Raw genomic sequence first — 25,903 nt, forward strand, 5'->3', positions numbered from 1 at the left:
CACATTTGTTAGCACTAAGGCGAGGCCAATTCAGTAAAGAATCACTGGGTTCTGACCCAGCTAGGAAAAACCTGATCACATATTTTACAAGCTGTCACCTACTGCATCAGAGGCCAGTAGAATGCCCAGAGAATGAAGACCTCAAGACACAATTTTCCCTGATGCCATATGTCAGGTAAGCCCCCTCCAGATAACTGGACACCGGTATGAGAAGACAAAGGGCAGAAATAAGACAAGTGTTTTCCCAAAAACTTCAGCATTACCTTAAGATATTATAAACTGTGACTCCTTTATATTAGATTAAGCTTTAGGCTGGCTGAGACTAAAGGTTCATTTTTCTCCAGACCCCCGCACTGGGTGGGAGCTCCAGAGTAAACACATGCACATTCTGTTGGAAAACTCTCCTTCCTCTGCAGATCTGAACCATAATGAGTAAATCAGTGACCATATGTAGGTTTCCTTCTATTTTTTCTCTTATCCTTTAAAATCAGGCTCAAATACAGCCTCTGATTATGGTGTTACAAATCATATTATGCTTTTCATTTTGCAATGTTTCAAATTTGAAAACAAAAAATTTGGTTTTTCTTACATATTTGACAAAAAATGATCTTGCTCTACACTCTGCTTTTTAAGCTAAATAGTAGTATTCAGTGTCTTAACTACTACTCAAACCATATCCACCTACATTATGTATAACTGCCTTCTCAAAGGATCATCATGCTCCAATTACCCAATCCAAAGCTGTCTTTGATTCACACCCTACTTAATATGACCAGTATAAAACCACTTTTGTCTTTGTGAAACTTGCCCCACCCTGATTTTCTTCCTTTTTATCTCCTTTCCTTCCTTCTTTCCTATCCTCCCTCCCTCTTTTTCTCTTTACCATCTCCTAGGGCTGCCTTACTCATTTCTATCACTGTAATTATCAAGATCTGTATCTTTAGCTCTAACTTCTCATGGGTTTAAGACTCCAACTACTGCTAGATATTTTCACATGGCTGTTTTATCATCAAACTCAGTGCATCTGAAATAAAGTCTTCTCTTTCATAAGCCTCTTCCTTATCTTCCCTATCACAGTTAATGGGATCACCATCTTCCCAGTCATTAAGAATCAAAACGTGGGTGTCTAAGTTGGAGCTAACTGCAAGGAAAGGAAACTAATTCATGGCTGTTTAAGAAAAGGATTTAGCATAAGGATCTAACAGGAAAAAAAAATCACTGGCACCCAGGGATAAGGAAACAAAGCACAGCGCTGTGCCACCTAAAGACTGGAACTGCAAAGCCAGAAACCCAGGCCTCCTCTCTCTCTCTCTCTCACAGGGAATCCGTGGCTAGCTCTGTGAACCTACCTCATTCCCTTGCTTCACTCTGGATCAGTTTTGTCTGCTTATTCATAATTTTCTTTAGACTTTGGCTTGCTTCACTGACTCTGGGCCAGTTCTAAATAATCTTTTCACTCACATGTCTACCAAAACCTAACAGTCTCTGAATTTCATAGCTCAAATTCTTGAGACTCTAATTGCTCAGTCAGGCCTAAGAATTGTTTCTCCCTGGTAAGCTGTGGACATAGTACGGAATCATGTGTTATAAATGTGCCTCTCTAATCCCTGCCCTTCAGCAGTCAACCGTGCTTGGGTGTGTGAGATCATGGGTTCTAAACCTGGCTGTCCAATCCTACTCCTCAGCACAGGCAGAGGACTGAAGACTACTTCATGTAAGATGGTACAGGCACAGCGCTGGACAGGTCTTTCACTCCTATCTCCTGTTTCATACTTTCTTCATTCTGCCTATTTCAGTTGGCTGCGTGCACATTCCTTCCTATCATCCGTTTCTTCTTGTTTGCCTATCCATAGGAGTAATGGCCCCTTTTCTGTCCATTCAACTCTGGTTGCGTGCTCAATATTTTCTTTCTTGCCTTTCCCTGTAACACTTGACATTCTGTCTTGTTTAATGCCAGTTACATTCAGGCTTTTCCTTCCCATTTGACTGAGGGTGGTGTTTATTTTGATAGGTTTATGTATTCTGATTTCAACAATTTTCTAGCATTTGAAATACTGGCCAGACATTTAATTCGAATATTTATTTACATCCATGGTGTTTATTTTAGTGTAGTCTTCTTGATATTAAATACCCTATTTCTGGATGGTTATTATGTTTACATTGATAATTCTCTAATTCCTTAAACAAATAAACCAAACCTCTCTTTTTTGAGAAAGTGCACACACAAGGACATGTGCAGTGAAGGGGCAGAGGAAGAGGGAGAGGGAGAACCTTAAGCAGGCTCCGTGCCCAGCACAGAGCCCTACACAGCACTCAATCTGATCACCAGGAGATTGTGATCTGAGCCAAAATCGAGTCAGATACCTAACCCCCTGAGTCACACCCACATGCCCCCTAAATTTCTCTTAAATGAATGGAGGCAGGGTTTGCAGAGGACAAAAGAGTAACTAGACCATTGTCTCAAGAAACTAATGCTCCAATAACTAAATCTCCATGTTGTCCATAAATAATGAGTAAAAATGTAGAATATACAAAAATCACATTGAAATACAATTTCTTTTTACTTAGTGGTATTTCTATCTAATGAAGTTCTAAAGACTCAAAACTGAGTACAAGGTGGAGAATTGCATCAAGAGTTTCATTTTTAAATGCCTTCCAAAAGAACACCAAGAAACATTTAGGATATTAGTTCTCAGTGTCTGGTTATATTGAAATCGCCTATGGGGCTTTTCCAGCTCTGTATGTCCCAGAGATTGTATGACTCAGTAGGCCTAAGGTGAAGTGGGGCTTCGCTAGTGTTATTTTTAAAATGTTTCTAATATGCATCAAATGTTAGAACTATTATTCTAGGATATTTTTAAAAACAAGTACATGTACATTGTTTTTATACATGTACATTTCAACTACTCTCACTCAATTTCTGTAGAACTGAAACATACAGAAACTCTAAACTACTTTTGCAATACAAGGTTAGAACCATTTAAAAGATTTTTTCCTAAAATTTGTCTATCAAAATCATCCTATGAAATTAAACATAAAACAAATACCATTTAAAAACAGCAAAAAATCATTTATATATAATCTATGGTTTCCTTTTAAAAAGTCTAAAATCTAACAATACAGTAGGAATAATCTAACATACAAAATTATTTTAGAAAATAATTTCTCAAGTGAGATCTTCAACATCCTAAACAGACTTTCAAAAATGTAGTAATATTTAATTAAAAACAGACCTTTCCCAAATTGCATTGTAACAAATATATTTATAACTGGACTTAATTAAAATTATGACTGTTAGAATGACACCAAATACAACTGAAATATAAGCATATTATGATGAAGAAAAGTACAGCATTATGAGAAGAAAGACAAGACAGGGACCTCAGCCTTCAAGATTTCTCACATGTCACTCTGGGAGAGCCATGTCAATTTAAAATAATAAAAGTACTTTGCTACGAAGCAGATAATGTGATGGAGAAAAAGCACAGTAAATCAACCTTAGCCATCCCAATCCAATAATATTAATAAATTTGAAGACTAATCTATATAAAATGCTAATTACCACCATTATTAGAAGAAATTTGGTAACTACAGCTCACATAAAATTTTGACATCACTGTAGCAGTTTTTGAAATGATATTCTTTAGATGCTTGGATTAATGAAGATATGAATTAAATATAACCTCTCCATTTCAGCAGACTTCTTAAAGAGGCTGAGTCTTTTAATTTTCTTTAATTTCTTCACATTCCAATAAATTCCTATTAAATTTAAGCCAGAATAGATTAGGTGAACATTTTATAACTCTGTAAATCATATTTAAACCCAGCATATTAATACACAGGCATAATTAAATTTCTTAAATAAATAATTAAACCCTAAGTCTGATGTAGATTACACAAAGGCACTATTTCAAACTCTGTTCAGTCACTCCAACTAGTGGCAAGCTACTGGGAAAATGCTGAGTGTGCTGTGAAATGGTGGCCATCTCTACAGTGTACAAGAATTAAGTAGTCTCACTACAGCCTTTTCTAATTGGTTCCTCCGCTCAGGATGCCAGAGAAAATACAATTAAAGAAATCAATACTGAAAAAAAAACCCATATTAACTTTATTACAGAAAACAAGCCACAACTAATGCATGGCAGAAATAATGTCACCATAATGTTTGATTAGGAGCATAGGAATTGACTCTGTGGAACTGGTAATTTAATGTCCAAAGATCAGGCAGTAATAGAAATGAATTATATGGGAAAAGTGGCATGGGGAAGTAAATAGCAGAATGATACTGAATTTTTTACATTCAGTAAGAAGAAGACAGACTACTGTAGGAAGTCTGACAACAATCAAATGTTGTTTAATTCATAAAATTTTAAAACTCAAAACTTAAAGAAAAATATAAAATATTTAGAAAATGGGCTCTCTAATAAGTTAAATGTTCACTGATAAATGAAGTTAATTTCTTAATTCTTTATGTAATTACAAAGTGTCAATTGAGAAGCCAAGTGATTTAGAGTATGCATTAAGTTTGTATTTAAAAATTCTTTTTAGAACTTAGTATTTTAAAAAGCGCGTAACAGATATAGGAGAGGCTTATCAAAAATCTTCAAAACTCATTATATTTTCCTCATCTCCAGTAACCTAGAAACCTATTAAAACATAACCTGATTCAAATTTTGAAACTGTCTTTATTAAGATAAAAATATCAAATGATGTATTTAAAACCCATTTTGCAAACAAAGTAGACCCAGAAAACTCAAAAGTACTCATGACTGTTTTTCTCCCAGAATACTGAGTTCTAAATGAACAAAAATGTATATATAGTTTTCTAGCTTTTAAGAAAAACTTCTTTTTGTGTCATTAGAAAAGTTACCTCCAATGGAATATATTAATAAAGAGCATAGTTCTTATTCATTACCTAAGTTCTTTTAAACAAGAATGAAAATTTACTTTTCCCTCATAGTTTATGTACTGGTCTATGAGGCTTAGTAACAGCAACATTATTTGCCTGATACTTTGAAAGATTTTGCTTAAATTTTGAGGGGAAAAAACTAAAAAATGCCACAGGTCAAAACTGACTCATATAAATTCCACTTTAATAAATGAAAAGCAATTTAAAATGCAAAATAAAAATGAATTAAGGCAGCTCTAAGAGAAAAAACTCAACCATCCGAAATAGTGCTACTACAGTATACTTCACTTCTTAACATGTCATGTTTATAATCTAGGCACAGAAGCCAAAAATCAAAACAAGCATTGCAGTTATGACATGGCATCAGGCGTTTACTTCAGTGAATGAAAAATAAAGGTCACAACTCAAATGAATGGTAATTTAATATGAATGTATGCACCTTACCAGAGATGTTTATGTTTACTACCAGAGACGTCTTAGCAATTCCATATTCCTCACAAAGTCAGTATAATTGCTGTAAAAAAATCAACTGTGGTTCTGAATACCCATTCACAGCTGATCTCAGTAACGTATCTGATGTGGGAGACTGATTATCTGTGACAGGCAGAAGGATGTGGTGGTCCTCAGTTCCAAGAGGAAGAGAGAGTGGTAAAGTCATATCAGAGGGCTTCACATCCAGTGTTTCTGATAAAGGACTTTTTTGTACGGAATCTTGTTCACTCAATGGATGATCCTCTATACTAGAATCTAGAAGTTTATCTGCACCTGAAATAGAAGACAAAGAAATTTATGCTATCCTTGAAAACAAAACAAAAACTCTTAGATAGACTAAATCTGCTTACCATTCCCAGAACTTGCATTCCAACCTCCACAGCTTTACTCATGCTGTTTCTCTTATACTGATTTACCCTCATCATTTACACAAATCCAATATGGGCCTCAAGCTTAGGTTCAAGCACCAACTTGCACTTAAGAGGGATTTAACTGTTCTAGACTAGGGTGAGCTGTTATCTACCTTGTGACATCTCTTATTGCTAAAGAACATTCTGCTTTGGTATGCCCTCTATTCTCAGAGACTGTAAAATCCTTTAGGGTAAATGTCAAGTTATACTCGAATTCCTTCAAAGTACTTAATAATAGTGCTATACACATAACAGCTTTGTTCCCTGAACGTATTAACGAATACTATTCTCTGAATTCAAGTTCAGAGATATGGAACTTTTGTATATTTTTCACAAGTGAGAAATTCTGCTGTACTTAAGGGCATAATTATCACACTGATTATGATACGCTTTTGCCTTCAAATTTTCCACAAGCTTTACCATGATTCTGCCATTTCAAAGTATTTACACGATTTCAATCTGTTTCATTAGATAAAACTGCATATTTGCTCTCATAAAAGTAGAATTCTCTGTTCTTGCCAAAATACTCTTCAGTTCAATCGGCCAATACAACCTGCACATCCTTGTCCCGGTGACTCCCTTTACAACACTCTCTCTGCCTGGGACAAACCCTCCTTTTCCCATCTCCCTTCTCTGAACTCCTCTCTTTCCTTCAGGTTTCCTAGAATTAAGTAAGATTTTCCAATACTCACCTCAAAAAGACTTAATCTCTTCTTTAGCATTTGTCTCTACTGGACCCTACATTTTTGTCTTGTAGTCAGTTATATATTTAGATTTCTGATCTCCTACACCAGATTGTAAACTCCTTGAGAATTGAGACTGTGCCTTTTTAAACTACATATATACTGCAGTTATGTTTAGAGTTATGTTTAGAGGCAGAGGCATTTAATGTTTGTTGAATTAATGACACTACAGTTTTCATACGTTACTGCCTTAATCCTTATGATATTGCTATTTACTATTAAAGACTTGTTAACATGTCTATACACTGAAGAAGCCTAGGATTTTGTTTCTAATCAGGACAAACATAGTAAAACTTTTTCAAAGATTCACGTTAAGCAATGGACTTAAAATTTTGTAGTCTGACTTTTCATTTTTACCTAACAATTTGGGGCTACCCACTTCCTTATCTTCTTATATGTTTCCGGATTCATGTGTTCATGATGCCCTCTTCATCACATAACTATAGTAATCCCCAGGTAAGCCAGACTCCAGTATGGGGAATAGTGATACATATTTTGTTTATATATTCTTTCTTTCTTGAATCTTCATAAATCAGGTTTTTAAAAGAGGGACTATTTCAAGGAGTGTTTATTAGAAGGTCAATATAGAAAGAAATTTCTAGTGAACTTAGTTAGCTACCTTTGTAATATGTATTTGTCTACTTTTTAAAAATATACATCTAATTTAAACTGTTATAATGTGCATCTCAACATTTTAGGAGTAGCACCAATATGAGAGAACTAAATTAAAAAAAAAAAACGTAAACATTTACCAGAATGGACTTTTGTCTTGTGCTTCTTTAAATTTTTAATATCTGTGTAGGAATTTCCACATAATTCGCAGATAAATGGCCTTTCTCCTGAAAAGTTAAAAAGTTTAAACTCAGTACTTTCGAAGCTAAGACAAAAATATCTATGTTTATGAATGAAATATAGACATTACTGTACTGTTTAAATTTAGTTCCAAATTACCATTTCAACCACTTGGTTATAATATAGTGAAACAAAAACTTCTTTACACACTAGGCACTCCTTTACACTAAACATCTCCATTTCTGGGAAAATGGAGCCATTTTATTAACAGAAATGTAACTTACTCTTACTTCTATGAGACAGTTAGTGAGTGCCAGTTACATGCCAGACCCTAAGAGGAACAGCTGGGGAAAAAATGTGTAAATACAGTTTCTGCTTTCTGATAGTCTACAAATGAGAAAATCCTTTAAAAACAGTGACATAATAAAATGCTATAAAATTATAATTCCTTTGAATAAGAACTGTTCAATGCTTTGTAAACTAAGGAGCCTTAGAATAGAGAAGTTGCCAATAAACTAATTAAATGTCTACTAGGTGCTCATAGTATTCTAGATAGGAATAATGAGAAATAATTTTTAAAATGAAAAGGTCAGAAGAGTACATTTTCAAAGTGGCATTTCCCTGATTCTTTTGTTCCAAATTTTCTTCATACTACATAATACTCTTCCAAGAAACATGTCAGTTCTAACATTCGTTCTAAAAACTTGCTTACTGAACACTATTTGATAAGAAAATCTGTTATTATCTTGGTATTATCTATTCCTTTTCATTTTTTGGTACATCTTTGCAATTTAACCTAAATCATCTAAAAATTATTATCTGGCATATTTTTTAGAAAATCTATACAATTCTAGACCAAATTTAATTAAAACTACGCCAAATAACTAAAGAAACAAAGCAAATAGAAAGTTGATAGTTATACATTAAAATATTGCTATAGGTAGAGTACAACTAGATACCATATAGTCCATAATGGTTTAAAAGTCAAGGTTTACAGAAAAAGAAATTAGAGAGAACAAAAAATAATACGTTCTCCCTAAACACAGACCTGTATGGGATCGAAAGTGTTTGTTGAGCTCTCCTGAGGAAATAAAACTTTTCCCACAAATACCACATATGTATGGTTTTTCACCTAGATGGAAAATAAAAGATAGCGAAGTGGTGTACTATACCAATAAAATATTTTATCAATTACAATAATCTAAAGTAACCTGTTCTAAAATATTGAATTAAAACCTCTTTATGTTGTAGAGGTATCTTCAGTGTGATCCAACTTAGAAGATTAGAAATTATTTTACATTATTCATGTAACCTGATGCTTTTCATAGAATAAAACTTTATTTCTGCAAACACCTTCTAGAAGACTAGAGTTGGGCAAGAAGTTCAATTTTTATGATTACAAACATATGATTAAAAATTCATCAATCCATTACTTTAATTCTTGCTATCTACTATATTATTAAGAGGAGTAAGATTATTTAGGAAAAATCTATTTTAAAAGGTACCCTATTAAAACTGAAAATTTTTGAGTACAACATACTTCAAAACTGATATTTTGCACTTGAAGTAGCTGTTTGTGAATCTCAGAATGTCTGCGTAGGAAAAGTCCTAAAAAGTCATAAAAATCAATGTTCTGCCTAAATCCACCTTCACCCCTTAATTTCATTCTACAGTTTTATCCAAGGGAAGTGAAACAAGAGGCTAAGGGGTTTTTCTAAGATCATAAAATACATTTCAACTCAAGTTTATATATTGTCAAAATTACCTGGCTTTTAATGTATATAGTTACATAATAAAAAAAACTCCATCCACTGTGTACAATTCTAGAAAATAAGTCTGCTTTTATAGCTAATATTTATGTGAAAACCAAAAACACAGAAGCACACACACAACAATATACAATACAAAATCTATAATCTACTTTCTGTAAGGGCTTGATTTCCCTTTCATTTTACAACTTTCCTTATTTTAAACATCTATCAAATTCTTACCTGTATGTTTTCGAGAATGAGTGATAAGAGAACTAGAGACAGCAAATGCCTTCCCACAAGTATCACACACATACGGCTTTTCTCCAGTGTGCCGACGAACATGATAGGTCAACGTGCTGGCTTGAGCAAATCTCTGTCCACACCTATCACAGACATATGGCTTCTCTCCACTATGCTTCCTATTAGTAAATAAATAAAGTTATACGGTGGTAAGTAAAACAATTTGGGTCCAAGCTATATAATAAGCAATTTTATGTAATTTTTCATGTAGTATTTTATTTCATATTAACAGGCCAAGAATATGTATTTAAAAATCAACAGTGTCAATGTATACAAGTCAAAAATAAATGTTTCAGCTGTTATCAAAACATTAGTTCTAAGATCAGTTAAAAAATTTTTTTGCCATCATCTTTATATGGTTGTCAAGTGTCTCTCTATACCATGGGCAATTATTTTCGCGTGTTCATCAAAACTTTTTCCTTAAACCTGAAGCAACTCCTCACCCATCCTCATCCTTAGCTGATGTCCTTGCTTCCTGTTTTACTGAGAAGAACTTAAGCAATCAGAAGAAAATTTCCACCATCTCAACCCTCCATCTATAAGCATCTGTAACTGTGTATCTGCTGATCTTCTTATTAACTCTAACATGAAGGCAACAATTCATTTGAATCCAAATACTCCCATTTGCATACTTAAGATATGATCCCTTTGCCTACTCAATGATCCCACTCCTATAATTTCCTCCACCATTCCTTTTCCCCATCCATTGTATTGCAGCATACAAATATAATGTCTCGGAGCTTTAAAAAAAAAAAAAAAGATCTTCGCCTCTCTTTCTCCTCCATTTCTCGGCTCCTCTTTATCAAAGATTTGAGTCTCCAACTGTTCTACTTTAACGTTTCTCTACTAGTCGCAACTAACATTGCTTTTGTCAAGAGCATTGCTGACCTCTCACTTTGCTAAATCCAACAGTCAAGTCTGTCTTTTACCTATCACCAAATTTGATACAACTGATCGCTCCCTTCTGGAATAATTTCCTTTACTTGGATTCCAGGACTGTTGACTAATTGGTTTTCCTTCTATATTGGCTGCTCCTTCCTAGTCACCTCTGCTGGTTCTTGACTATCTCCCAGAAGTTTTAAGATTAGAGTACCTCATGACTTAGTCCTTTTGACTGTTTCTCTATCCACATTCATTCTCTTGGTGACTTTATTCAGTGTGCTTTAAATATTATGTGTAAGCTGAAGACTCCCAAATGTATATCTTCTGCTCAAACTAGTCCCTTGAACTACAAACTTACATAACCAACTTATTGTACATCATTCAGATGTTTAATACTTGGCTCAAATTTAACATGTTGAGATCTCTGCTCTAAATGCCTATACCCCCTCTTAAACTGCTCTATCCACAGCTCTTTTCCATTTCAGTTCATGGTAATTCCATCTTTTCAGGTGCTTAGGCTATAAATCTCAGAATCTTTGATTCTACTCTTCTTTCATACCCCACATCCAATCTGCAGCAAAATTTTAAAAAATACTTTAAAACTATATCCAGAACGTCACTACTACTTACCTCTTTCACTGTTACCACCCTGGCCCAAATCATTGTCATTCTCTTGGGTTTTATCTATAGCTTCTTAACTGGTAATTTTGCTTCCATTCTTGCAATCTTACAATCATTTTCCAATACAGCAGCCAAAGCTACCCTTAAAATGCAAGCAAGATCATACCACCTATTTCTCATTCTGATCTTATTTCTCTCCCTCACTTATTCCCCTCCAGCCACCATGGCTTCCTTCTGGTTCCTTCACTATGCCAAGAACTTTTAATGGTGGAACCATAATTAGAACTCTACTGTCCCAAATACAAATACAGGAGTCTATTCACAAGACTAAGGTGAATGTCAGCGTCAAAGATCAAACAACTTATTGTTTTGATTTTTTACCTTGCATGAATCTTGAGATTGCTAGAGGTTGCAAATTGTAAATTGCATACATCACATTTATAAGGTTTTTCCTCACCATGATGCATACGACTATGGAAGACTAGCTGGCATTTCTGAGCAAATCCTTTATCACACAATTCACACTTATATGGCTTCTCACCTAAAAGAACAAGCAAATAAAATTTATATTTAAAAGGAGATGTTTTAGTTGCTTAAGCCACACAGACTTTCAAAAGAGTTCATCAACAGTACTATTTTCAGTATTCAGAAATTGTTAACTGCTAGAAGAAATAAAGCAAATAGGATCTTTCTTCCAGATCAACTATCAAAAACATTGATAGAATTAAAAGAAATCAGGGGCGCCTGGGTGGCTCAGTCGGTTAAGCCTCCGGCTTCAGCTCAGGTCATAATCTCACAGTTCGTGGGTTCGAGCCCCACATGGGGCTCTGTCCTGACAGCTAACTAAGAGCCTGGAGCCTGCTTCGAATTCTGTGTCTCCCTCTCTCTCTGACCCTCCCCTGCTTGCGCTGTCTCTCTCTCTCAAAAAAAAAACCAAAAACAAAAAAAAAACATTAAAAAAATTTTTAGTAAAAGAAATCAGTGTTTCTTAGTTCTTAATAGTAAAAAGATGATCAATGAGAGAAATACATATTGCATCTTAAAAAGCACAAATCTAAGTGCACCAAACAAAGGTAAATGCAGAGGCTGAAGAATGAATGTATATGTAATTCTAGGAAACGTGTTCAGAAGTTGACAAAATCTCGGAGGCAGGAGGTGAGATGTATTGGCAAAATCTGAGAACTTCCGGAGTTGTAATTACTTTTCCCCTTTATCAGTTCTCTTAGTCTTTGTTTCTGTTAACTACTTAGCAAACTAGAATCAAGTTTATTTTAACTATGAAGAAAAATGGTATAAACAGCTCATGCATTAGGACTTCAGAATATCAGCTGCAATAAAACAAAACAGCCATTAAATACTTGGTCACAATTACAAAGAAATTTTCAACAGTCTAACATGCTACTTTTGTGAATACAAGTATATACCAAATGTTGGTCACAGTCAACACTGTATGTTAATATGTACTGTACAAAAATATTATTTCAGTCACAGTATAAAAGCAACTGTATCTCCCGCAAACCAGTCTTACCTGTATGAGTTCTTACATGCGTTTTCAGCTGGTTACACTGGGTAAATGCCTTTCCACACAAGTGGCAGACATAAGGTTTAACTCCTTTATGTATTCTCATGTGCCTTCTCAAGCTGCTGGCTTCCGAAAACACTTTCCCACACGTGTTACACATTGGCTTGGCCTTGGAATACCTCTGATCCAGCTCTTCCCCAGAGCTCTCCGGCTCATAAGAATTCTTGACACTGGCTATATTGGACATAGAATGTTCTTTCAGAGCACAGTTTGGCTGTGATTTTCCACGCTTCCGTTTCACTGTAACAGTTTGCACAATATCTTGTGCTGGAAAAGTATTTTCCACGACTGATGTCAACTCAAGTTCTGAATTATCATTTCTTTGTGCAACTTGTTCTACTACAGGGCTAGACAATTTATTTGCATCTAAGAATAATTCGACAGATGCATTCTCTAAAATGTCACTGGGATATTGCACTGTTTTATTCTGTCCTGTTTTCTGGGAGTTGAAGGCCTTCTTCTTCTTTTTAGTTTGAGATGACTTCTTTGCTAAAGCCCCTTGTTTAGAATTTGCCTGAACTAAATCTGTAGACACTTCTGATTTTTCCCGACTGTTATAATCTCGTAGAGTAAGGAGACAAGTCTGTTGATTCAATTCAATGTTTCCAGTAATACTAGATATCTCTGTAGAAGAGGGATTAGCAATAAAAGCAAAATCTTCCATCTTTATTTTACATTTAGTGACCACCTCTTCCACTTTGAGATAATCAGCAGCCTGATGAATTTCTTTAACATTCCAACTGTAAGGAAACAAGGCTAAATGACAATATTCTGAACAAAGAAAAACTATTTGTGAAACAGAGCTGCACATACATTTCAATGTCTTTTAAAGACCTAATGAAGCAGAATCATGAAAAGGACAGAACTAAAAGAATAAATTTACAGAAATTCATTCATTCATTCAGAATAATGTTTAAGCAAAAATCTCATTTTACAGAACTTGAAAAAGTAAAAAATAATGGTTATTCATAACTACAAATGCACCACTTTAAAAAATGTTAAAATTTCTGTTTTAAAAAACACTTGGAACACAGAAGTAGCTGTTGACAACTTATTGCCTCCTCTCATTCATGCTGAGGCCTATTCAGATAGCAACCATCTTTTCTAGATTGTCAATAGCATGAGTCTAAAAAATTGTTTCCTGTTATCATCCTCTGCTCCCCTGTGAGGGACTTAAACAGTGCTTCTCGAGTCACCCTTGTTAAATGAGGATTCAGATTCAGTAGATCTGTGACCGGGCCTAAGGGTCTGTGTTTCTAACACAGTTGCTGGTGATGGCAATGCTGCTGGTTTATTGATTACACTTGGAAGGAACAAGGGTTTAGAAAGCTCTACCAACCCTCCCACCTGCGTGTGATACTCAACGCCTCCTACCTGGAGAGTCTGTCATTGTTAGAACTATATAGAAAGACTTAAGTTCACCCTGTTCAACACCCTGGCCAGTGCTTCCTGAACATCTACCATGTGTGGTACCGAAGAGGATAGTAAGAAATAAGAACGAGTCCCTGCCATCCAAAAGGTTACAATACAGTGAGAATTTGTTTGATTACTCTAGCACTGGCTCTGGCATTACTAGGTGAATTAATTAGGGTAAGTCAGCACCTTTGGGCACTTTGCTCTCCTTAGCCAGAAAATCTGAGAGTTGAGTTGGTATTAACACGAAAATAGGACCCTTTTATAATTATCTGAGGATGGATACACACACACAAACACCCTTCAAGTAATCTTCCTGCCATTTCCCCCAAATATTACTTAACTCTTCAGAAAAATTTTAAAAATCTCTTTTCCCTTTTCCCACCAAATTATATGTATGAGCCAGAAAAAGGTTTTAATCATAGCTGATAATGTAATTACAGTGCTATTAATACATTTTTATTTCTTTTAAGAAAGGAGTAAAATTTGAAATGAAATTAAACATTAACTAGCATTATGAACCACTCAGGTCTTTGAAAGTATACTACAGTATTTACAGATCTCTATCCATTTTCTCATCATCTGATGAAAACTTCAAGTGCCACCTGTACGCTTTCTCTCTTTTAATTTAGTACATTGGCTTTTTAAAAAATTGCCTTTTATTATACCATAATCATTTTCTCAGCTCATTATATATCAAGTATATTTATAGACAGTTTGGAAACCTATTCACAAGTTTAGAGAACATTTTATTCTCTGGGAAAATATACCTCAAGTTCCTAAACATAGTATAAATAAATTTTAAGAATATAATCTATTTGCAAATGGAGTCTTTCCGCAAGATAAGAAAATATTAAAGATTTCTTATGTCCCGTGGCTATAACTGTGGAATATATAACGAATGATCTTTGTAACGAAGTTAATTCTGTATTTGCAAAGATATAGCACAAATGCCCCAAATATAAACACAATCTTGTTCTTTTTCTATACAAAATATTTTTTGCATATATACAGTAGCATTATCACTTTCTAAAAATGTTGCCTTTGTCCTTAAACATTTTTAGTAATTTTGTTACACAGTTATTATGAAATTACAATAAGTGAGAGACACCACTAGAATGAAACCAAATTTACCACTTATTATACTTAGGTCTCAAACTATAATTGTGTCTAGTGCTCCATACAACGAACAACCAAACATAACAAGGCCTGGGAGTCTTTAAGACCAATACAAACTAGCACTGGGAGGTACACTAATTGTTCAGTACTGACACAGTATTTCATACAATTATTCCTCTATTTCATAGACAAACTGTAATCTCAGTTACAGTTAAGAGAACCAATCAGCATTCATTTACATCAATAACTAATCTGCTTTTGTTTACAAGCATGAAGTTACAGTGCTTGCAAACTTGCTTTCATCTTTTGAACAGTCACTGAAAGTTACTTAATTACATACTGCCGGGCTTATGGCTAAATGTTTTACATGAATAGTTCATTTAATCCTCAGGACAGGTCTATGCAATCTGTAATAATCCATTTTACATACAAATGAAGGCTCAGATGTCCAAAGACAGTAAATAATTTGTCCAAGATCATAGAGTGTTAAGAAATAAGATATGACCAAGGTAACCTGGCTCCTGAATCCACTTAATTCTCTATTATTTTGCTTCCTTCATTAAGTTTAATCACGAAATTGTAAAACCTTTCTACTTTTGATGTAAGCCTTCTCACATCTATGGCTGGGCTCAAACAACTAGTTCCCAGAAAAGATATGTATCAAAAAAGATTAAACAAAAAGCTGGCTCTTTTTCACACTAATTCTTTGCATGAAGGCTCAAAGCAAGCTGCTCTTCAGTGGGTTCAAATCAATTCAAGTTTGTTCTGGAAAAGTTAATTGAGAAAGGGAAACCACTAAATTGAAGATCAACCAAACTTCACTAGTTTTGTGGTTATTTTGCATACATGTTCTAAAGGTTTAGACAAGAGGCACCTGTAGAGTCAACTATTCAGTAAATTTAAATAATTTGTCATGTAGATTAATCCGACACTGGTCTATCCCTTTAATCAACCCCTGCAAAACTGACTCAAAGGTCTCATTAAGTTAAAATGTAAAAATAATCCCCAAAAGAATTAAGGAAAATCTTGACTCTAGCTTATTAAAGAAGTATATTTACACAGTAAGTTGCAATGTAAAACAGAAAGATTCTGCTTAATGTCTCTGTGCACATATATAGAGAGATCATCTGGAAAAGAACAAAAAAATTTTTTTATCAAAATGTTAATAGTTATCAGTGGATTGCAGAATTTCAGGTGTTTCCTTTTTGTTTTTTCCGAATTTTTCTCCAAAAAATGGGGAGAGAGAGTAGAAGAGAGAAAATAAATGAAACTAATGTTCCCTGGGAGGTGGGCCTTCAAGTAAATCCTTGATCTTCACAGGAATACCAAGGGGGTTACTACCATCTCATTTTTACAGATGGGGAAACTGAGGCCCTCAGAGGTTGCATCTCGTTCAGAGACACAGTGACTGACAGGCTAGATCTAATTCTAAAGCCCATCCCTTTTTATGTCAGATTATGATCTAGTCATTCACATTTCCATAAGAGATGGAGGAAAGACGACAGGAATAATTTGACTGGTTTATTTTCCTTTTATCCCCTCTTTCTTCCCCTCCACAACTAGTAAACTCATGAGTATTAAATTATATAGTTCACTAGGCATGGGAAACACACAGTGCCTGCATTATTAAATTCCTCAGAATTTAATAATTCCTCAGAATTCCTGTTAGTGGAGTGACACCGTTAAGCATTTCAGAGAAGCGTTCTAACACCTTGGATCTGGTGTAAGCATTAGTACTAATAGCTTTACAGAGGTAACAGGAATCACTGTCATTTACACTCCAAGGAAATTATTTTCTTGAATCAAGATCAGGAAGAGGCCCTGCACATTGTTATCTATGATTACAAACAGGAATACATTAAGTGAACACAGAGGATCATCCTTCTTCAGCTACACTCCCCTACTACCTCAAGTACCTTAAGTGGCAGGGGACAGAGTGAGGGAGATCAGAGGAACATGAAGACCAAGGAAACTGGAAATCACCTTGAATCCATTAAGTATGATCTTCACGTTTCTATAACTGAAACAGCAGGCTTTGCTTCAGTAGATAAACATCTCAGAAAAAAGGCTCTAATATAATTAACATCTGTGCTTGGGGCTTAAGATATGTAGTCTGTTCATCCCAAATCAGTAATACTGACATCTTTACTAAAAACAACTGCACTGTGCACAGCAATATATGAAGTTAAGGGACTGAATGGAAAAGCTACAAACATACATTAGCTCTAAAGACTGTTGACTAGCTTTTATAAGTGAAAATAGAATGTGTACTTTACCTGTCAAGATTTAAAGTTCCTGTGTATATAAACTCCAACAGCTTCTGAAATCCATCAGCCTTCACTTGACTCTGATCAAGGAAGACATTGTTCTCAGAAGTGCTTCTGTAGATCGCACCAAAATACTCACTAAATGAGGCAAGCACATTCCTATGAGCTTTAAACTGGAATTCCCCAATCACTACGGTGCAGTCACAAAGAAAACCTGCTTCCCGCTGTTTGTTCAGTCTCTCTAAAAGGTGCTCACAGTGGTGCGAATACTGCATTTTGATATCAGAATGGAATTTTACCCTTGTTCTAAAAAACAAAAAGAAATGGTAAGTCAGTAACCCTAAGTTTTCATTAAACATTTCACCCAAGCAATTGATAAGGGGAGAAGGGACATAGGACATAACACGAACAAGAATAAAGTCAGTCCTCATTCATCCCCACAGAAAATTCTTATCAAACAGATTAATTTAAAATGCTAAAGGTTAAGAATCTTTGGCTAACTAACACAATCCTTTGGACACAACAATAAATGGCGATGCGTGAAAACACTTCCACAAACTTAAAAAAAAGCATCGCAAGATTTCACGCTTTTGCAAGCAGATGAACCTTCAAACTTTCAAGCTCAGTACGCATGCATATGTGGGGGGGGGGATGAACAAACCACTAAGAAATGACTCCTTTGGACAGATGGAGGAGGAAAACACAGTATGAGTTCTTTAAAACTGCTCTCAAATCACCGCAACTTAATAGTTTGTCGTGGTGCACACAGTTGCTTAAAAAACGGGGCGGGTGTCCAGGAAGCGGAGAATGAGCAGAGCCAGAGTTGTCAAGGTGCCGTCACTCGCCCGGAGGAGGCCACACCCTCTCTCTACCCCCTTCTCTGCTCCCGACGGCAACGGAGAGTGACAACCATAGCCAGTCTCTCCTGGCTTCTGTAGCACTGCCCTTCGCCCAGCTCCCACTACTACCGCGAGGTCCCACAGCAGAGGTTGTGGCCAAAGCCAACACCGGGGCTACCTCGCCCAAGCTTTCCACATCAATATGTTCGCGTCGACCTGAATTCGAACTCCAAGAAGTTTGCCCACTCCTGACCCCGCGTCCGGAGAGAGCAGGATTGGCAAGCTGGGGCGTGAAGAAAGAACTCACCTAGTGCAAGGCAAGGGGCAACAGTTTCTTCACGCTCTCTCCGCCATCTTGGAAGGACGTCACCGCGCCCCGCTCCGCCTCTTCCTTTTTCCTCTACGGCGACATCACGTCCGACCCCGGCGTCCCGAGGAAACGCTGGAGGCTCTGGGACCGTGGAGGTCCGTTGTCAGCGAGCACGTATCGTGCTGGCCCATAGAGATTCCACTCCCCTGCATACCAGGGTCTCTGCGAAACCGCGAACGTCATGGATACGGGACTTAAGGGGTCATTCATAGCGCCTCGCTTGGCTTCCTCATTCTGAACATTTTGGTCGAACGACAGTCAACATCTCGCGTTCAGGGCCAAGGCCGGGCAGCACCGCACGGAGGTCCTCGTTCCAGGAGCCAGATTGCGCACTGCATCCTGGGGCTTGTAGTTTCTTGGTTTCTCCCATCATCCTCTCCTTCCTCGGGACCCGGAGAGTGGGAACAGCTGCTTTCTGTAGTTAGGCTCCTGGCATAGGGAGGACTGAGACTGATCACCCCTTTTTAGTTTATATACCCGAAAGCTCTTGGGACCCCGGGATTGTGTTTGCATTAGCTTAGTTCCCAGAATATCCTTACCTGGTGTTAAAAGTGAGATGCACGAAAGCAGGCAAAGCAGTAGGGCACGCTGGGCACGCGCAGTATTTCTGGAAGGTGGGCTTAATACCGGAAAAGGTACTGCGTTTGAACCAGAAACATTTAACAACGTGATTTACATCGAATTCAGATTTTGTACACAGAAGGAAAAGGATGACAGTTATCAGCGTAACATACAAAAGGCACAGAAACAGATAAGTCGTGTTGATATTTTAAGGTGAATTCCCCCCAGATATCATAATTCTCAGAAAACCAGAACTACATTTTTTTTCTTGTTAAAGCTGTGTCAGGACCATAGAGTATTGACTTCTGACTTCATTTTAAAAGAAAATCTCAACTGGAATTTACCCGTTTCTTCTGAGATTTTTGTTCCACCACACTGTGTGCTCTTTAACTTCTTTTTTCTGGTCGGTAAGAATCATATTAGTGAATAAAGCCACTACCATAAGGGGAAAAGTTGAGGCTGGGTCTAGAGTACATGTTTATGAGTCCACTTTTATATTTTGTTGAAACATTTTTTGGTAATTTATTCAGAAATATGGGTCTCTACCAGGTGTTAAGCACGACACTAAGTATGTATAAAATAAGAGTTAAACATGGCCTGGCAAGGAGAGGAATTTGCAGTCTGAAGGGGGAAACTAATGGAAAACCACATGACTTGAAATACAAAAGGGTGCTTAGAAGGGAACTTGGCTAATGGTTTTTACGCTGTGTTTGAGCTCCTTTTCTAGGCTGTACATTATATTTTTCAGTAGTAGGTTGTGATTTGAATTTTTTTTTTAATTTTGAAGTACTTCCACATGGCAAGCTGTCAGTAAAAACATCACCTGAATAAGATAACCAGGGTGAAAGCTTAAATTCCCACTGTTCAGCAGGTTGCTATTAAGATTGTCTTTTAAAAGTCTAGGATAATTGCTGAAAACTCGTGGCTCTTTAGCAAAAGACAGAAAGGAAAAGAAAGCGAAGCTGTTTCCGCCCGGTTTCGAACCGGGGACCTTTCGCGTGTTAGGCGAACGTGATAACCACTACACTACGGAAACTCAGCTGGTTGCTCTGGCTCAGAAAGTCTTCCATATGGAAGTAGTAATGTGAAGTTCACAGGCATTTAAATATTAAAGTAGCTTTTAGCAAGAACAAAGCTAAAACAACCAGAAAAGGAAAATAACTATATGTCTAATTGTATAGTGCTTAAACTATTTTGAAAGTTGGAATTTGCATGCACTTTTTTTTTTTTTCCCCCCAGACTCCTAGGTACCGCTGCAGAAACCAAGCGCTTACTCCTTGTCCTTCCTTTGGGTACACATTTTCTGGGAGAAAGAAATGTTTCATTTCGTATCCTTTGCTGGAGAGGCATTGCTAAGAAGGCACAGGGTGTCGTGCGGGCTTCCGTGGCCTCTCTCCTCTTGCAGAGGCTTGCAGCACCAAGTGCCTCCGCTGTTAGGCGACCCTTTCAGCCTGTGGTGAAGAGGCAAGTAAATAGCTTTTGAATTTCCGCCCCTGCTTTCAAAGACCAACCAAAGGTTCGAACTTGCTGAGGTGTTTTTAAAATTGAGGGGGTAAAAAATCAGACACCAAAGATCCACTTTTGGCACCAATGTACTTAAATATTTTAAACCTTAGGAATATCACTTTTCTTGCAAAAAGGCAGACACATCTTTATGCCTAAAATTCAAATCTTTTTAAAAGTTTTTATTTTGAGAGAGACAGGGACAAAAGAGTGGTGGAGAGGCAAAGAGAGAATCTTTTTTTTTTTTTTTTGAGAGACAGAAAGCGTGAGCAGGGGAGGGTCAGAGAGAGAGGGAGACACAAAATCCAAAACCGGCTCCAGGCTCTGAGTTAGCGGTCAGCACAAAGCCCGATGAGGAGCTTGAACCCACAAACCGTGAGATCATGACCTGAGCTGAAGCCAGCTGCTTAGCTGGCCGCTTAACCGACTGAGCCACCCAGGCGCCCCAAGAGAGTCTTAAGCAGACTCTGCATGGTCAGTGCAAAGCCCCCTGTGGGGCTCTAACTCAGGAAACTGAGAGACCATGACCTGTATTTTTTAGGAAATAGGAATGACCTTCCTATCACATGGGGGATAACCGGATGAGATTGCTAAAAATCAATCAATCCAAACAAGTGAGCTTCTACCATTTTGGTTTTGACTACATTTTGCTTAGAAACTACAGGAAAGAAGCCCAACAAAGTATTTGCCAGGTGTATAGAAACAATAATTAAAACTATATAAAACCCACATTAAATTCTAGCATTCTTTGTCTTTTCAGAAGGTGACAAGGGTTTCAGAAGCACATACCGGGCTTCTTCTGCAACAACTTTCTCCAGTCAAATCTCTCCACCTTTTTCTAGGTTCAAGGGCACATTCTAGAGCTTTCCACATGCCCATGGACAGACACTTATTAACCAGAATTCAAAGGCTTTGGAAAAGAAAACTTTTTATGATTCATCAAGGTTATTAGGGAAAGCCATTTGCGAAGGGTTAGATTTGTATCATTAGGGAAGAAGGCTGAGTTTTCCTGATAATCGTATCCGGGGATTACAGGGGCTGGCAAGTGACTCAGCCCCTGTGAGATGCAATTGTAGGGCAGTACTTTGGAGGGTCAATGGGTCTGGGCTCTCCGGGGCGCACCTGCCAGGCGCAGGTCCTGTGGCCAGCCCATGGCCTCTGTGACGTGACGTTCCAGGCCGTGGGCCTTTCGATGCTGCCTAGGGTCTGCACTGCGCACTTTCTGCGCCCCTGCCCCACCCCCCGCAGCGCAGCCCGCAACCAGTGTGGCCGGCCTGACCGGTCAGGCGACGGTAGGCGGCAGCGGCATGAGCTACTACTACCAGCTACCAGTTGTGATCGACAACGGCTCAGGAGTGATCAAGGCGGGCCTAGCTGGGTCGCGGGAGCCCCAGTTTGTCTACCCGAATATTGTCGGCCGGGTCAAAGGACATGGCCGTGTGCCGGAGGGCGGGCTGGAAATGTATGTAGGCGACCAAGCGCAGGAACGGAGAAACTCTCTGTCTATCAGGTACTGTCTTCTCCCAGCGCTCAGGACTCTAGTGGAGAGGAAAGAGGGAGAGTCTAGATGAGGGGCATAAGGGTGAGAGGATAAGGAAGACAGGAACAGGAAATTTTTAACCTGCTGGTGCAGGCCACAAATTTCAGAGGGTACCAGACATCAAAAGGGTGAACATTACTGGCTCTCGGTATCTAAACAAATGTATTCAAATGTATAAAGTTACCCTTCATAATATACAGGTTTTCTTAAGGATGTCACTTTCTCCTTGTGGGTTATTTTCTCCAATTAATTGATATTAAAACTGTACTATTATGTAAAGATTTCCTAATTTTTTAAACTTTTTTTTTTTAAGTTTATTTATTTTGAGAGAGAGGGAGAGAGAGAATTCCAGGCAGGCTCTGCATAGAGCCTGGGACTTGATTCCACCAACTGGGAGTTCCTGACCTGAGCAGAGATCAAGAGTCAGATGCTGAACTGACTCAGCCACTCAGGCGCCCAAAGACTTCCCTTTTTTTTTCTTTTTTTTTTTTAAGATTCCTTATCTTCCAAAGCCGGGGGTGGGGGGGGGGGGGGGGGGTGGTATTGCTGCCAATTACCTTTCGCTGACTGGCTGTGACAGTCACTGCCCACAAAGGGTACTGTTAATAAATATGGGGATTAGCCCAGGTTTGAAGAGAGTAGATGCTGGAAAAAATTAAAAGCTGCCATTAAAAAGAAATCTGACATTTATCTTATTGCTTTTCCTATAGCTACCCAGTGGAGCGTGGTCTCATTACTTCCTGGGGGGACATGGAGGTCATGTGGAAACACATCTATGATCATAACCTGAAGCTAAAGGCCAGTGATGGCCCAGTGTTGATTTCGGAGCCAGCACTGAACCCACTGGCCAACCGACAACAGACCACTGAAGTGTTTTTCGAGCATCTGGAGGTTCCTGCCTTTTATATGTCCATTCATGGGGTGCTGGCTCTCTTTGCTTCTGGCTTCACAACTGGTTTTGTGCTGAATTCAGGTGCTGGGGTTACCCAGTGTGTGCCCATCTTTGAGGGGTACTGTCTGCCTCACGGTGTCCAGCAGCTAGCTCTGGCAGGCCTTGACCTCACCAACTACCTCATGATGCTATTGAAGGAACGTGGCATCATGCTGCTTAGCACCGCAGACAGAAAGATTGTTGTAGACATTAAGGAAACGTCTTGTTACGTGGTAATGAACTACGAAGAGGAAATGGCCAAGAAACGCGATTCTATAGAGAAAGTTTACCAACTACCTGATGGGAAGATGCTCAAGCTCCATGACCAACTCTTTCATTGTCCAGAGGCCCTCTTCTCTCCACGTCTTATGAATCTTGAGAGCCCTGGCATCGATAAGTTGTGTTTCAGCAGCATAATGAAATGCGATACAGATCTGAGGAATTCATTTTTCTCCAATATTTTCCTTGCTGGAGGATCAACCTCTTTCCCTGGTTTAGACAAGCGGCTAATTAAAGGTGTAGCAAATATGGTACCTGCCAATACACCTGTGCAAGTTACAGTTCCCCCAGAAAGGAAACTATCAGTGTGGATGGGAGGCTCTATTCTTGCATCCCTGTCTGCTTTCCAGGACATGTGGGTCACTAAGGCAGAATTTAATGAAGTTGGACCCAACATAGTACATCAAAGATGTTTCTGAATACAGATAAAATGGTTAGAAAAAAATGTTTTGAGTATATGTGACAAAACTTTGAATATTATATGTATCTGGGAGAACAGAAAGTATTTGTTGTTGGAATGTCCATGTCTCTTGCATTTCTGTGATGGGTGAAGCAAACAACATGTTTCTTGAGTAGAACCAAATTAAATGCTAGAGGAAACATTATTCTTGACCTTGGAGATCTCATCTTTCCCTTGGAAAAAGAGCAATTTGTAGTACAACATGTGTGCCAAATGAGTGATAGAGATTTAAGTTTGTTGAGGTTTATTGAAAGAAGGTTTCCAGGAGAAAAGATATTTCATTGCAGGTGTATGGATGGGGTGGCCTTAGGACGGCTGTGTGATGAAAGAGAAGGAAGAGAGCAGATATCCAGAAAAGCATAATGGAAATGACCAAGGGGCTAGAGATGAGAATAAACAAAGCATATTCAAGGTATGTGTGGTAGACCATTTTTATTGAAATAAAGAGCTCATATGGAGCAGACTAAGAGCAAGGACTAGGAAGGTAAATTAAGGCCGAGGACTGAAATGGAAGGCTTTGTGTTATATGTCCTACAGGCAAAGGGGAACAATTAGGGAATGTAAAGCAGGAAACATAGGAACTTAAGTTAAGATGAATGTGGCAGTGGTTTGGAGGATAAATTGGGCTGGGAAGGCCCTGGATTTTGGTGATCAGTTAACCAGTTATTAGTTTAGATAAAAAGTAGTCAAGTCATAAGACTCAAGATTACAGACAATAGGAATTCAAAAGAAGAAATTACAAAAAATTGACAAGTCTTCATATCTAATTAGATATGACGGGGGAAGGGTCTGAACTGATCTGGGTTCCTGAAAATGATGGCAGTATTTCGTATCTGCTCTGTGCAAAGCACTGTGTTAAGTGCAATGAATACTAAATCAAGAGTAAGATTCTGTCCTTAAGAAGCCAGCAGTCTAATATAAGAGGTGAGATTTATGCCTTAATTATAACACTAGATAGAAAGTGATTTGGTGTTCTTAAATATAAAATGGTCTGTGGTTCATAGGGAGGAAAATACCTTTTAGGTCTTACGGAAGACTTTCTGGTAGATTTGGCTTTGGGGCTAGAGTTGAAAGACAGCTGGAATTTAAACCTAATGCAATGCTCATTCCTCAAAATTGAGGGGCAGCATATGTGGATTTAGGTCTAGACTCTACCACCTACCAGCTCCATGAACATCTTGAAGATCAATTTCCTCATCCTTAAAGTGGGGCTGCTAATCCTGGTCTCTCACAGAGTCATTGGAAAGTTCAAATGGGATAAAGTCCGTAAAGATACATATATATAATGCTTATTTTTGAGAGAGAGAGACTGAGTACAAGTGGAGGAGGGGCAGAGAGAGGGAGGCGAATCAGCCTTCAAGCTCTAAACTGTCAGCACAGACCCTGATGTGGGCTCAAACCCATGAACTATGAGCTCATGATCTTAGCCAAAGTCAGACACCCAACCGTCTGAGCCACCAGGTGCTCCTACTTTTAAAATACAATGAAATCTGTTATTTTTTGTTATAGAATTAGATGCGACTTCCTCCATGCAGTCAAAATTCATTGAATCCTCCAACACATTGTTGTTTGTTCTTCTATTGACCACTTAATTTATGCAGTCTTATCTTTTAGTTTGCTTGTCTTTCCCCACACTAAATATATTCTTAGAAGATAGGGATTGTGGGATTTCCCTTTTCAGCTCTATCCCCTCCCTGATGCTCTATGGTGCACTCACAGTAGGTATGTAAATAGAGAGAATTGACCAGAAGAAAATTCTTAGCAGAGGGAACATTAGGGCAAAGACTCCAAGGTGTAAAAAATCATGGGCACATTGCACAGGTAGAAGTTGGCCTGAATCAAGCATTTGTGAAGAGGTGCATTTCATTCCTAGGTACTTCTCTCCCTCTTTAGTGACTGTAAGAAAAACTAGCTTGGATACCGTGTAAAAATGATTATCTGAGGGCAGTGTGAACAGTTGATTCTGCACTCACCAGATTCACAAGCACTGTAGAGAGCATGAACTCATTCTTCAGAATTCTGAAACTTTTCTAGAAGAAAATAGGGCTATCCATTTATCTTATTTAAACTTTAATGTCCCAGGGGAGCCTGGGTGGCTCAGTTGGTTAAGTGTCAGACTCCTGGCTTCAGCTCAGGTCA

The 25,903-nt window shown here is 37.9% G+C and overlaps 2 protein-coding genes and 1 non-coding gene across 5 annotated transcripts; 1 reads left to right on the forward strand and 2 right to left on the reverse strand.

Moving 5' to 3' along the window:
* Positions 1-3,049: 3,049 nt before the first annotated feature.
* Positions 3,050-18,853, reverse strand: MYNN (myoneurin). Of its 3 annotated transcripts, XR_003908769.1 has the most exons (9): positions 18,428-18,852; positions 17,291-17,587; positions 12,429-13,222; positions 11,282-11,441; positions 9,338-9,516; positions 8,395-8,478; positions 7,307-7,393; positions 5,354-5,674; positions 3,050-3,759 (listed from the first exon to the last, which is right to left on the reverse strand). XR_003908769.1 is itself a non-coding variant. In XM_029939917.1 (8 exons), exons 2-8 carry the CDS (start codon positions 17,554-17,556, stop codon positions 5,412-5,414), a joined length of 1,833 nt encoding a protein of 610 aa, XP_029795777.1. In that variant the 5' UTR covers positions 17,557-17,587; positions 18,428-18,851; the 3' UTR covers positions 4,666-5,411. The 3 variants fall into 3 exon arrangements, 2 of the variants coding, with proteins under 2 accessions (XP_029795777.1, XP_029795778.1); XM_029939917.1 differs by lacking the exon at positions 3,050-3,759 and having other exon boundaries at positions 4,666-5,674; positions 18,428-18,851; XM_029939918.1 differs by lacking the exons at positions 3,050-3,759; positions 8,395-8,478 and having other exon boundaries at positions 4,666-5,674; positions 18,428-18,853.
* Positions 18,854-20,014: 1,161 nt separating this feature from the next.
* On the reverse strand, positions 20,015-20,087 carry TRNAV-AAC. Its single transcript has one exon. It is a non-coding gene; the product is annotated as a tRNA-Val (tRNA).
* Positions 20,088-21,759: 1,672 nt separating this feature from the next.
* Positions 21,760-23,909, forward strand: ACTRT3 (actin related protein T3). The gene is made up of 2 exons (XM_029939931.1): positions 21,760-22,064; positions 22,805-23,909. Exons 1-2 carry the CDS (start codon positions 21,862-21,864, stop codon positions 23,721-23,723), a joined length of 1,122 nt encoding a protein of 373 aa, XP_029795791.1. The 5' UTR covers positions 21,760-21,861; the 3' UTR covers positions 23,724-23,909.
* Positions 23,910-25,903: the final 1,994 nt, after the last annotated feature.

Source organism: Suricata suricatta, chromosome 5 (genome assembly GCF_006229205.1).
Source record: "Suricata suricatta isolate VVHF042 chromosome 5, meerkat_22Aug2017_6uvM2_HiC, whole genome shotgun sequence".
NCBI classification, from domain to species: domain Eukaryota; kingdom Metazoa; phylum Chordata; class Mammalia; order Carnivora; family Herpestidae; genus Suricata; species Suricata suricatta.